Source organism: Heterodontus francisci, chromosome 20 (genome assembly GCF_036365525.1).
Source record: "Heterodontus francisci isolate sHetFra1 chromosome 20, sHetFra1.hap1, whole genome shotgun sequence".
In the NCBI taxonomy this organism is placed as follows: domain Eukaryota; kingdom Metazoa; phylum Chordata; class Chondrichthyes; order Heterodontiformes; family Heterodontidae; genus Heterodontus; species Heterodontus francisci.
Genome location: NC_090390.1, coordinates 50,921,075 through 50,935,172, shown reverse-complemented (window position 1 = coordinate 50,935,172; position 14,098 = coordinate 50,921,075). Strand labels below are relative to the sequence as shown.

Below are 14,098 nucleotides of genomic sequence, written 5' to 3'. Positions count from 1 at the left end.
TGCAGATGGAGACAGAACAACGCAGAAGAAATAAAGTGGAAAAGTTTGAGGCAATATCTGAAGATGGTTTTAGTTCTGTTCTTTGAGCTCGCTGTAAAGTCCTTGATTGTAGGTAGGTCTTGCTTTTTGCTGGGGCCCAATATTCTTCTTAAACCTTGTTTGATGTAGGAGATTTTTCTCTCTTGAAGTTCATGTGTCCTCAGTGGGTCCAGAGACTTGTGAGAAAGAGATGGGAGCAGACAGGAGAGGCTGTGGCGAGCCAGCCAGGAGAGGTCTTTTCAGTCCAGGAGCAAACAGACACTGTCAGTTCAAATTGTTTGTACTATTCAGAAAACCAGGGTGCCAAGCAGGCTAGTCATGTGACCAGTTGGTCTGACCATGCCTGTTTGTGGATTCGGCCATCCCAGCAGTCATCCTGAAATTTGAGCTCCCTCACCTTCAATGTCTGGTGCTCACAGTCCATTGTGGGTTAAATTGGATAGGGAAGTAACCCCTTTGTCTCCACAAGCACTGTCTGTTAATGTGCAAAGGTCATTCCAGCCAAGAGCCTGGTGATTTATTTTTTAAACAAGTCCTTTCTTCACTTCAGCAACAGTTTTCAAATCAATGCTCATATGACAAAATTAATGTGCCTCATTCTTGGCAGGTGGGTTGGGGGGGGGGGGGTCTGCATGATGCTCTAAAGAGAAAATCTCTATTTTTCAGTTGACTGGTGTGTGCGTGTGGCTAAGGTAAAAAGGGAACTTTCGTATTTCAATCTGTGTGTTAATGCTTTGCTTCGTTACTAGTTGTCTTATTTTATAATGAACTGATAATTTTGTTATTAAAAAAGCCTGGTTGGTGTATTTTATTCTGGGATAAAAAGCGAGTCTATGATAGACCGTATCGGTAACTGGGTAAACATTTAAACATATGTTGTGACCTGTGGAGAAGTGCAACTAGAAAAAACAGTGCAGTCTTCCCGCCTGAGCTGTAACAATGTTCATGCTAAAAGTGGACACTTCGGATAACGATGAAAGGATGTGAACATGGAAGGGACAGCAAAGTAATGTAGAACTACCACATTACAAAAGGATATATAGATTAAGCTAAAGAACAAGAAAGCAAGCAAGATGAGTTTCACTTTCTGTTTGCTGATTAATGGAAAGCACAATAGCAGGCTGCATACTGCACAGCTACAAGTTGAAATGTAGTACAGTGATTAACATTTAGCTTTGTGCTGGCATCTGTGAGATCTCTGTTCTGTGAAGTACATTAATAATGATTAGTAACTATGGCTATACAGTTCATTTTTCTTTTTAAATCTACTGGCTGAAACCTCCTTTGGAAACAATGTTGATGCTGAGAACTATCTGCATAAATTCTTTGCACAAAAATATTTGTAATTGCACTGGAAAATTATTGAAAAGGCAAGCAAATGTTTTAGAAAGCGTTAACTTTTTCTTTTGAGTTTACTAATTACTGGAGTTAAATCCTAGATATCGCAATATTTTACATTAGCATCCTCACAGTTTGTATCTGCTAATTTTACATGCGATCACAGTTTGGAGCAAAAACAAGAGTGAACTGCATAGCTTCATGACAAAATGCCAGTAGCTATTAATAATGCTGTCAGTGTGAAAAGATTTGAGTAAGAATTATTTCGTTCACTTCAGCCCTTTGTTCCTTTCCCCCTCTTGTTAATTTTCATTGTTGATGAGCAGAAGGGTGAATTTGAGCCACCTGTGCACCATTAAGTTCTAAAATTTTCTCTGCTATGTTTGAAATGGGTATAGTAGTCTGTTAATGCTGTCAGTATTTACTTGGAATTGCCTTTGGTGGATCTCATCAGATCAAATCAGATCATCTCATCTGCAAGAGCAGCTATTCATGGAGTAACATTGTCATTAAAAGGCTGGATGAACCCACAGTCTATTGATTTTCACTTGCATTTTGAGCAGGATGGTATAGAAGAAAGCTTTAATATTTATCTTTTTTTAAAACCATTAGTTAATTTCTGTGACATTTAACTAAATAATATTCTTGACTTTAAAAATGAATGCCAGCCTCTTTTACACAAGGTGTTCATGCATTAGGAATTAAATTGACATTGTTTTGCTGTTAAATCATTTGCAAGAGGCAACATTTTGTTTTGTCTGCCAGTCTTGCAAGCCATCTGTGAACACTTCAACTGAGTTTTGTAAATGGCTTACAAGACTTGCGATCATCAGGTTCTCAGTAACATTTGAAATTTGGCATATGGGAATCTGACCATCTGTCCAACCATAACCAATAACATCTCAAATGATTATGTTTACCAGACTCTTAAATATGAATGATATTGTACCTTTATGTGTGTATATATATATTCTACAACGACTAATGTAGTCGAGCAGTAAATCTTTGATATTGTAATTGGAAATCAGGAAATGGCAAACTTTTTTATTCATTCATGGAATGTGGGCTTCGCTGGCAAGACCAGCATTCACTGCCCATCCATAACTGCCCTTGAGAAGGTGGTGGTGAATCACCTTCTTTAACCTGTGCAGTCCATGTGGTGTAGGTACACCCAAGGTGCTGGTAGGAAGAGAGTTCCAGGATTTTGACCTGGCAAAAATTAAGGAACAGCAATATATTTCCAAATCAGGATGATGTGTGACTTGGAGGGGAACTGAAAGTGGTGGTGTTCCCATACGTCTGCTGCCCTTGTTCTTCTAGGTGGTAGAGGTTGCAGGTTTGCAAGGTGCTGTCGAAAGCGCCTTGGCAAGTGTCGATGGTACACACTGCTACCACTGTGCGCCTGTAGTGCAGGGAGTGAACGTTTAAGGTGGTGATGGGGTGCCAATCAAGCAGGCTGCTTTGTCCTGGATGGTGTTGAGCTTTTTTATTGTTGTTGGAGATGTACTCACGCAGGCAAATGGGATTATTCCGTCACACTCCTGATTTGTACCTTATAGATGGTGGACAGGCTTTGGGGAGTCGGAAACTAAGTTACTCAGTGAAGAATTCCTGGCCTCTGACTTGCTCTTGTACCACAGTATTTATGTGGCTGGTCCAGTTCAGTTTCTGGTCAATGGTTCCCCTAGGATGTTTGTGGTGGGGGATTCGACAATGATAATGCCAATGAACATTAAGGGAAAATGGTAAGATTCCCTCTTGTTGGAGATGGTCATTGCCTGGCACTTGTGTGTCACAAATGTTATTTGCCACTTAACAGCTCCAGCCTGAATGTTGTCCAGGTCTTGCTGCATGTGGGCATGGACTAATTTAGTATCTGAAGAGTTGCAAATGGTACTGAACACTGTGCAATCATCAGTGAACATCCCCACTTCTGATCTGATGTTGGACGGAAAGTCATTAAAGAAGCAGCTGAAGATGGTTGGGCATAGGACACTACCCTGAGGAACTCCTGCAGCGATGTCCTGGGGCTGAATGATTGTCCTTCAACAACCACAATCATCTTCCTTTGTACTAGGTATGACTCCAACCAGTGGAGAGTTTCCCCCCTGATTCCCATTGATTCCAGTTTTGCTAGGGCTCTTTAATGCCACCTTGATATCAATGGCAGTCACTCACCTCCTCTCTGGAATTCAGCTCTCTTTTCCATGTTTGGACCAAGGTTGTGATGAGGTCTGGAGCCAAGTGGTCCTGCAATAGTGAGCAGGTTATTCCTGAGTGTCACTTGATAGCACTGTAGATGATATTTTCCATCATTTTTTTGTTGAATGAGAGTAGGCTGCAGGGGCAGTAATTGGATTTGACCTGCTTTTTGTGGACAGGACACATTTGAGCAATTTCCACATTGTTGGGTAGATGCCAGTGTTATAGCTATACTTGAACAGCTTGGCTAGTGGTAAGGCTAGTTCTGGAGCACAAGTCTTCAGCACTACAGCCGGGATGTTGTCTGGGTCCATAGCCTTTACTGTATCCAGTGTGTTCAGCCGTTTCTTGATATTCACATGGAGTGACTCAAATTGTCTGAAAACTGGCATCTATATTGATGGGAGGAGGCCAAGATGAATCATCTGCTCAGCACTTCTGGATAAAGATGGTTGCAAATGCTTCAGCCTTGTCTTTTGTGCTGACTTCAGAGCTTTGATCTGATCTGTAGATTGTAGAATTGCTTAGTTCTGTCTATAACATGCTGCTTCTGCTGTTTAGCATGCATGTAATCCTGTGTTGTAGCTTCACCAGGTTGGCATCTGATTTTTAGATATGCCTGGTGCTGCTCCTGGCATGCCCCCTTATACTCGTCATTGAACCAGGGTTGTTCCCCTGACTTGATGGTAATGGTAGAGAGTGGGACATGCTGAGCCATGAGGTTATAGATTGTGGTTGAGTGCAGTTGTGCTGCTGCCGATGGCCCACAGAGCCTCATGGATGCTCAGTTTTGAGCTACCAGATCAATTCTTTATCTATCCCATTTAGCACAGTGGTAGTGCCACACAACAGCACTGTGAGTGTACCTACCCCACATGGACTGCAGTGGTTCAAGAAGGCAGCTGACCACCACCTTCTCAAGGGAAATTAGGGATGAGCAATAAATGCTGTTCGAGCCAGCGACTCCCACATCCCATGAATGAATTTTTGAAAAACACAACTCATTGCTGTGAGTCTGGAGTCACACGTAGGCCAGACCGGGTAAAGATGGCAGATTTCCTTCCCTAAAGGGAAGAAATGAACTGGAGGGGTTTTTATGAGAATCATATAGTTTCATGGTCATCATTACTGAGACTAGCTTTTTATTCCAGATTTATTTAATTCATTGAATTCAAATTCCCCTAGCTGCCGTGGTGGGATTTGAACGCATATCTCTGAATCATTAGTCCAGGCCTCTGGATTACTAGTCCACTAGCATTACCATTATGCTACTGTTCCCTGTTACTAAATACTACTTTGTATTTGTCTTCAAGTTAGAGGATGATGATAAAATGCCAGAGATACAAGGAAAGCTAAAAATAAGTCAAAGGGAGGAACTAACTAGATTCAATATAAGTTTTTTTAAAATGGTGATGGAGAAACTAAAACTATTGAGACTAAAGATAGACTAATTTACAGGACGCAATGGTTTTTACCCCAGGATATTAAAAGATGCAAGTGAGGAAATTGTTGATGCAATAGTCATGATTTTCCAAAACTCTTGATTCAGGAACTGCCATTTGGATTGAAAAATTCCCATGTCACTCCACTATTTAAGAAGAATAAGGGAGATAAACTACAAAATTATAGGCCTATTAGTCTTGCATCAGTTGTGGGGAAGTTACTAGAATCTATTAGGGGCAGAGTGAATGAGCATTTGGACAAATATGAACTGAAATATAAAGGCAGCATGTAATGGGTAAGTTAAGCCTAATAAATCGAGTTGAATCTTTTAAGGAGATATCCAACATGGCCGATAAGGGGGTATCTGTGGCGAGCATTTTTAGTTCATGGCTGACTGCAATTGCTTTGGATATTTTTTGGTGTTGTCTATAATGATGACATTAGATAGTCAGCTTTGTATCAGCTGTATTTTAATATTTTACTGATGTTTGTAGAGTTGAATCATAACTCAACTGAAATCCAAGACCATGATTGTAGGGGACAGTACATTTGTCATCCAAGGAGCAATATATTGTAACAATGCTTGAAGCAAACTAAATCATTTTAATTTGTTTAATTTTGTACAACTTACCTGAATGTAGCTTTAGGCATATATCTTCGTTTGGTGACTTCTAAGGCAAATTACCGTGAGGAATATAACCTTCTTGAACTGACATAATAAGAAATAATAGTATCTCATTACTTTTTAACCAGAAAATTTCAGTCCACGAGACTATAAACCATTTGAGTCCTCAATTTTCTTCATAGTTTTTAGATTGTAGAACACGTATTGCTGCTAATTGTCATTGAGGAGAAGATTAAAGAACTGAATGTGAAAACATTTATTGTCAAGCTTAAATCAAATACAAAATATGTAACTTTCTGAGCACGGTACCAAAATATCAGAGCTCATTCAGAACTTACTGAGATAATTACTTCTAGCAGAAAAATACCAGTTTGAAGGTTATATATACATATATTGTCTTTGTAGGTCGAGATAAGTCCTTTGGAGAACGCAATAGAAACAATGCAGTTAACGAATGAGAAGATCAATAACATGGTTCAACAGCACATGAATGACCCAAACCTGACTATTAACCCTCTGTCCATGCTGCTGAATGGAATTGTAGATCCTGCAGTGATGGGGGGTTTCACCAATTATGAAAAGGTTTGTTTGTTGAATTTTTCCCTTTTTTCTGTTTAATAATGCAGATGTCAAAATTCTAAAACCTTTTTAAATTACACTATCATTGACTAATGAGATTAATTTTAAGTTTACCCCATCTATTATAGATAGGGAACACTGCACTGTCGGAGGTACTGTCTTTTGGATGAGACATTAAACCAAGGCCCCATTTGCTTGCTCGGGTGGATGTAAAAGATCCCATGGCACTATTTCGATAGAAGAGCAGGGGAGTTATTCCCGGTGGCCTGGCCAATATTTATCCCTCATTCAACATCACAAAAACAAATTATCTGGTCATTATCACATTGCTGTTTGTGGGAGTTTGCTGTGCGCATGCTGATTACCGTGTTTCCTGCATTACAACGGCGACTACACTTCAAAAAGTACTTCATTTGCTGTAAAGCACTTTGAGACATCCGGTAGTCATGAAAGTGCTATTTAAATCATTTTTCCTTGGTACTGTATTTTATCCCAACATAAAACTTTTAGCAAGGGTGTGGATAAATTAATCCTTGTTTTCGCTTATTTTTCTACATTGGATGGTCTTTGGAAATTCTTTGTTGTGTGTTTATTAAAACTTAGTTAGAAGCCTGATCCCCCACTCCACCCCCATCGCATATTTCTGATTATTACAGCATCACTTCCAGGCATGCAAGCTCCATAACGAAAATCCTACTTAAAAAATAGATTTCTAATTATTTTTAATAAAAGTGTTTCTTTTTCATATCAGGCATTCTTCACTGAAAAATACATGCAGGAACACCCTGAAGACCATGAGAAGATTGAAAAGCTCAAGGACCTCATAGCATGGCAGGTAAAAGCTATATGAATTTAAATACTTGAGATGCTGGATGCCTCGAAAGGAATAAACCAGCATCATCTGAGAGAGAATTTTTCCTGGTGAAAAGTTGTCTGTCATTTCATCTGACAGGTTGAACATCACATAATCATGAGTTTCAGATTGTGACACAGAAATGTCAGTAGGTAATCCCATATGAGACTACCAGACTTAACAATATTTTCTCTGGCGATGTTTCTCCCCCACGTAGTAATCTGCATATACACTCATAGCCTGTTGTACTTCAATGGCACCTTCAGTAGTATCAAGAATAGAAATTCAAAAAATTAGTTATTCTGTAAAATAACTGAAGTTCAGTTTAAACCTTTTGCTATAGATTTAAAATGGCTTTTGGAAAAGAAACTAGTTATTTAAAACTGATGAAATAATTATAATATCTGATAACTAAGGATTTTACCATCTGACCAACTAAGTACAACAATACAAAAAACCTCTATTTGTAGTTATGTGTACTTACACAATGGCATTATTGGTATGCATCGATACTCTATCACTCATGCCTCCCATTGTGCCCCAGATTCTGTGGAGCATTCCGGTTCTTAACAATGACCACACTTACCCTGTGGCCCTGCAATAATTGTGCATTTAGCAGTATTCATTAAAAATCGTTACCAGTGAAAAATTAGTGCTATGGCCTCTTTACGCCTTATAGACATCACCATAAACAAATACACACAATGGGTTGAATCTTGTTGCCCTCCTGATGTTGGGTTCCATGGCTGGGCGCTGGGGTGGGGGGGGCCGGAGAATTGTAGCAGCAGCGGCTGCCATGTGACCCGGCGTGGGATTGCCGGCCCCCAACTCCCCGGGGAAGGCACTTACACCACTCTGCGATGGGACCGTAGTTTATATATTTAAAATACCTCTCTGCATGAATTTCAATGTCGTGATCTTACCATCCGTTCCTGATCTTGTACTCGACGTGCAGCACTCGCGCGCCTTCACTGTCCATCCACGAGAGGCTGGCACCACTGAGGAGGGGAAGTTGTCACCTCTACATTCTGAGTATAGATGCGGCAGGGGTGTGGATGGGGTCAACTCTACATTATGTGTAAGGATAGGGGGTGAAGGTGTCAACTCTGCAATATTTTATAGATGCGGGGAGACGGGGGGCAACTCTGCAATTTGTTTGCAGGGCTGGCAGCCTTTTAAAAATGGCGCCAGCAACTGCTGCTGCATCAAGTGACATTGTCCCCACCACGTGATTGGGGAGGGCAGCCACCGTCAGTATGTTAAGTGGCTGCCTGCTGCAGAATCGCAGCGGCGCGGATTCCATGCAGGGTGGCTGCCATTTCCTGCACCCGCCGCCACGCAAGACGACAAGATCCAGCCCAATATTTGCAGGTGTCTTAAAATGTTTTTAATATAGAATGCAATGGGAGGATCCCAGTTCAATCCCTAACAATTTTTTTCACAAATGAGCTGCATCAAGCAGACAAAGTAGAAAAACATCTCCCGTAGGAGGAACAGGAAACCAGGTCAGGATTCAAAGGAAAATCTATCCCTCTTGCATATCCTACCAGGATCTGAGGGACTGAAGAAAAAGCAGCACAGGTAAAGGGGCAGCCTTGACTAGTATCACCCTTAAAAGAGGGAGATTTGGAGGTAAAACAGCATTCTGGAACCATTGCCGAAAGGTACATGTAAGACAGCTTAATAATTTAATAAATTATGCCAAAACTATAAATGTTAAAATTTGGAAAGGAAAGACCATTAAATCCTGTTGAAAGCAATAGACAATGGACAACCTGTGGAAACTATCAGAAAATGTTGTGTCCTTAACAGACCCTACTTAACCTAGGTAGACAATGAAGAGGAGCAGCCATTAAATAGAATTACATTGACTTGTTTTTGTGCTGTTACATTCTTTCAGCCGAACAGATCTATGCTGGTATTTATACTCCACACGAGCCTCCTCCCACTTCACTTTATCTCACCCTATCAGTATGTTCTTCTATTCCTTTCTCCCTCATGTACTTGTCTAGCTTCCCCTTAAATGCACCTGTGCAATTAGCCTCAGTTACTCCATGTGGTAGAGAGTTTCACATTCTCACCACTTTCTAAATAAATAAGTTTCTCTTGAATTTCTTACTGGACTAATTAGTGACTATCTTATATTTATGGCTCCTAGTTCAGGAATCCCACACAAATGAAAATATCTTCTCTATGTCTACCCTATCAAAGCCCTTTAAAATTTTAAAGAACTCTATCAGGACATCTCTCAGTCTTTCTTTTCTAGAGAAAAGAGCAAAGCCTGTTTACCTGATAATTGTACCCTCTCAGTTCAGATATCATCCTTATAAATCTTGTTTATATCCTTGTAATTTGAAGACCAGAACTATGCACAGTACTCTAAGTGTGGTCTAAGTAAGGTTTTGAATGAGTTTAATGTAACTTATCTGCTTTTAATTTCTGTTGCTTTGTTTGCACATTTTATGGCAGTGTCCTTATTGCATTGTTTTGTTGGACGCTGTTGCGCAATGCCGTTAAAATTGGATGCCAAAATTAACCCAAGGCACAGTAGTTACATTTACTTACCTATAACTATACATAAGCGTTTTTATGTTTGTAGAAATTGTATTGTATGGTGCATAATGCCCTCTATCAAGTACTAAGTACTGAACATTTATGCTGTGTCAGAGTTAATAAGATTATTTAATGGTTTTGCGCATGTCATGATTTGAATCAAGACCCTGTTTCAGTTACAAAAACTGTCTTCACAAGGAATAGAGTTCTGCCGTTACGCAGTTCTTTTTTTTTTAATGTGTGTGGGGGAGTTTATGACCTTTAAGATAGTGTTTAGAAACATATTTGTTTTATCCCTGCAGCTGTACAAATCTGCACAAAGCTTCCACAAATCTGTATCTCGTCTTATTTACCATCTACCCACGCATCATTCCATGCCCTTAGTCATGCAAGAGAATGCTACTGGGGCACATTCACCCACTCACCACCGAAGCATTTTCCAGCAAGTATTTGAAATATAGATTTGCCTACATATTGTGACTTCTTGCACTTTCAAATTAAGGTAGAATAAAACCTTAATCTGTAAAATAAAACCTAATCCATAAAATAAGAAATAAAACTATGCTGTTGATAATTACAGGAGTACTTCAGTTTGTTTCTAAATGCTAACCAGACATCTATCAAAATTAAAAACTAAAGGCTGTGTTTGCTGACAACGCAACCACTGGGTGACACAGTACTGGCAGTACAAGGAGCAATCTAGAGTAAAAATACATAATTGGAGGAGGGCCAATTTCAGTCAGTTGAGGAAGGACCTGTCCCGGGTAAATCAGAATGAAAGTTTGGCAGACAAAACTGTAATGGAACAATGGACTGCCTTTAAAAAGGAGACGGTTCAGGTACAGTCTAGGTTCATTCCCATGAGGGGGAAAGGTAGGGCAGCCAACGCCAGAGTTCCCTGGATGACGAAAAAGATAGTGAGTAGGATGAAGCAGAAAATGTGTACAACAGATGCCAGGTTGATAATACAATGAGAACCAGAGTGGCTATAGAAAGTTCAGAGGGGCAGTGAAAAAGGAAAGTGACAAGTAACATTCGCGCCACACAAGTGCCAGGCAATGACCATTTCCCCTTGATGTTCAATGGCATTACCATTGCTGAATCTCCCACTATCAACCTCCTGGCAGGTTCCCATTGACCATAACCTGAACTGGACCAGCCATATAAATACTATGGCTAAAAGAGCAGGTCAGAGGCTAGAAATTCTGCAGCGAGTAACTCATCTCCTGTCTCCCCAGTGCCTGTCCACCATCTACAAGGCACAAATCAGGAGTATAATGGAATACTCCCCACTTCCCTGGATGGGTGCAACTCCAACAACACTCAAAAAGCTCGACTCCATCCAGGACAAAGCAGCCTGCTTGATTGGCACCCCATCCACCACTTTCAACATTCACTCCCTTCACCGCACGCACAGTGGCAGCAGTGTGTACCATCAACAACATGCACTGCAGCAACTCACCAAGGCTCCTTTGACAGCACCTTCCAAACCTGTGACCTCCACCACCTAGAAGAGCAGCAGATGCATGGGATCACCATCACCTGAAAGTTCCCCTCCAAGCCACACACCATCCTGACTTGGAACTATATCGCCATTCCTTCACTGTCCTTGGGTCAAAATCCTAACAGCATTGTGGGTATACATACACCCCAAGGACTGCAGCAGTTCATGAAGGTAACTCACCACTACCTTTTCAAGGGCAATTAGGGAAGGGCAATAAATGTTGGTCTAGCCAGCGACACCCGCATCCCATGAACAAATTTAAAAAAGAGGCAAAAAGAGAATATGAGAAGAGACTGACAACTAACTAAGGGGGAATCCAAAAGTCTTCTACAGTCATGTAAATAGTAAAAGGTTGGTAAGAGGAGGGATGGGGACAAAAAGGGGATCTATGCATAGAGGCAGAGAGCATGGCTGAGGTACGAAATGAGAATGTTCATCTGTCTTTACCAAGGAAGATGGTGCTGCTAAAGTCATAGTGAAAGGAGGAGGTAATTGAGGCACTGGATGGAATAAAAATTGATGAAAAGGAGATATTGGAAAGGCTGGCTGTACTTAAAGTTGTTAAGTCACCAGGACCCAATGAGATGCATCTAAGGATGCTGTAGGAAGTAAGGGCGGAAATTGCAGAGGTACTGGCCACAATCTTCCAATCCTCCTTCAATACAGGGGGTGGTGTCAGAGAATTGTAGAATTGCAAATGTTACACTGTTGTTCAAAAAAGGGTGTATGATAAACTGGGACAAAATCAATAGCCATTTAGACCTGGTTTAATTATGGAAAGCTAGCATGGATTTGTTAAAGGCAAATCATGTTTAACTAAGTTGCTTGAGTTTTTTGATGCGATAACAGAAAGGTTTGATGAGGGTAATGCTGTTGTGTATATGGGCTTCCAAAAGGCATTTGATAAAGAGCTATATAATAGGCTTGTCAGCAATGTTCATGCTCATGGAATAAAGGGACGGTGGCAGCATGGATGCAAAGCTGGCTGAGTGATGGGAAACACGGAGTAGTGGTTAATAGTTATTTTTTGGACTGCAGGAAGAGTGGTGTTCTGCAGGGATCAGTTCTAGTACCATTGCTTTTCTTCATATATATTGACTTAGATTTGGATGCACAGGGCACAATTTCAAAATTTGCAGCTGACACAAAACTTGGAAGTATTGTGAACTGTGAGGAGGATAGTGATAGACTTCAGGAGGATATAGACATGCTGGTGGAATGGGTAGACACATGGCAGATGAAATTTAATGCAGAGAAATGTGACGTGATACATTTTGGTAGGAAGAACGAGGAGAGGCAATATAAACTAAAGGGTACGATTCTAAAGGGGGTGCAGGAACAGAGAGACCTGGGGGTACATGTGCACAAATTGTTAAAGGTGGCGAGGCAGGTTGAGAAAGTGGTTAAAAAGGCATATGGGATCCTGGGCTTTATAAATCACAGCATAGAGTACAAAAGCAAAGAAGTTATGATGAAACTTTATAAAGCAGTAGCTTGGCCTCAACTAGAATATTGTGTCCAATCTGGGCACCACACTCTAGGAAGGATATGAAGGCTTTAGAGAGGGTGCAGAAAAGATTTACGAGAATGGTTCCAGGGACGAGGGACTTCAATTGCGAGGATAGATTGGAGAAGCTGGGGTTGTTTTCTTCAGAGAAGAGAAGGTTGAGGGGAGATTTGATAGAGAGAAACTGTTCTCTTTGGCAGAGGGTCGAGAACCTAAGGACACAGATTTAAGATGATTGGCAAAAGTACTAGAGGCGGCGTAAAACCTTTTTTTACACAGCCCATGTTCAGGATCCGGACTGCACTGTCTGAGAGAGTGGTGGAGGTAAATTCAATTATGGTTTTCAAAAGGGAATTGAATAAGCACCTGAAAATTAAAAAAAATTGCGAGGCTATGGGAAAAGGGCGAGTTAGTGGGACTAGCTTAGTTGCTATTACAGAGTGCTGGCGTGGACTCGAAGGACTGAAATGCCGCCTTCTGTACTGTAACCATTGTACGATACTTCCGATTTCACCCCCACCCCCAAGGCCTCCAAACTCCTACACCACCGAGTCTTCCAATCTTCTACCCTCCCCCTGAGGCCTCCAGTCTCCTCCACCACTGGCCCATCCAAATTCTCCTGAGGCTTCGGATGTCCATCATCACCAGCCCTTCCGATCTCCCCCCATTACGCCCTTTCTTTCTCCCTCACCACTGACTTATCCCACCTGAACTTTCCAATCTCTCCCCGAAGCCTTCAATCTCCTCCACCACCCACTCTTCCAATCTATACCCGACTCATAGGCCGGAATTTTACATTGGGAGGGGGCCCTACCCACCGGCCAAAAGGTCAGGGGCGAGCCCACCTCTGCTGGGCTTGGGGAGCAATGCCAGGATTTTATGCTCCCCAGGCCCTTAATTGGCTTTGGGCGGGACTTCTGCCCCTCTGAGGCAGGAGGTCCCACCTCCAAGAACTGCTGGTCAGTCAGTGGGCTGGTAGCTCTCAGTCCCAGCAGCACCACCGGGAGGGGTGGCCACTCCTGGGACTGCGCCCAGGGGAAGGAGCAAGAGGGATGCCGCCCCCAGAGAAAGTTAAAACTCTGGGGCCTCGCCAGGGACAATAGGCTGAGGCAAGGGGGATCGGTTGGGGGTGGGAGGGGTGGTGTTTTGTAGTGGGGGCAGATGGGCTGTGGGAAGAGGCCCTCCTTGGGGCACAGGATTCCCAATCAGGAGGGCCTCCCCCAACCTGCAAAGAACCTGCTAGGTTTTACTTGGTGACCTCCTGAGGGTCTGAGCCACCCACCCGAGCGGCAGTTAATTGGCCACTTAAGCACCTTGATTGGTTTGGCGTGGGCAGGCTGTTTCTTGCTGCCGCTGCCCCCCTGTAAAATTGCTGCGGGGGCGAGAAGGCATCGGGGACGCCCCCCACCTCCCACTCAATTTTACCGCCCCCTGCCACCAGCCCGCTCCTGCAGC

General features: G+C 42.1%; 1 protein-coding gene across 2 annotated transcripts in view; it reads left to right on the top strand.

Moving 5' to 3' along the window:
• The window catches only part of dock1 (dedicator of cytokinesis 1), a 744,225-nt gene that overhangs the window by 694,031 nt on the left and 36,096 nt on the right, over nt 1-14,098 (top strand). For both annotated transcript variants that reach the window (XM_068052738.1, XM_068052739.1), the window contains exons 45-46: nt 6,053-6,229; nt 6,978-7,061. In XM_068052738.1, the coding sequence (XP_067908839.1) occupies nt 6,053-6,229; nt 6,978-7,061 (261 nt within the window). The remainder of the gene's footprint in view (nt 1-6,052; nt 6,230-6,977; nt 7,062-14,098) is intronic.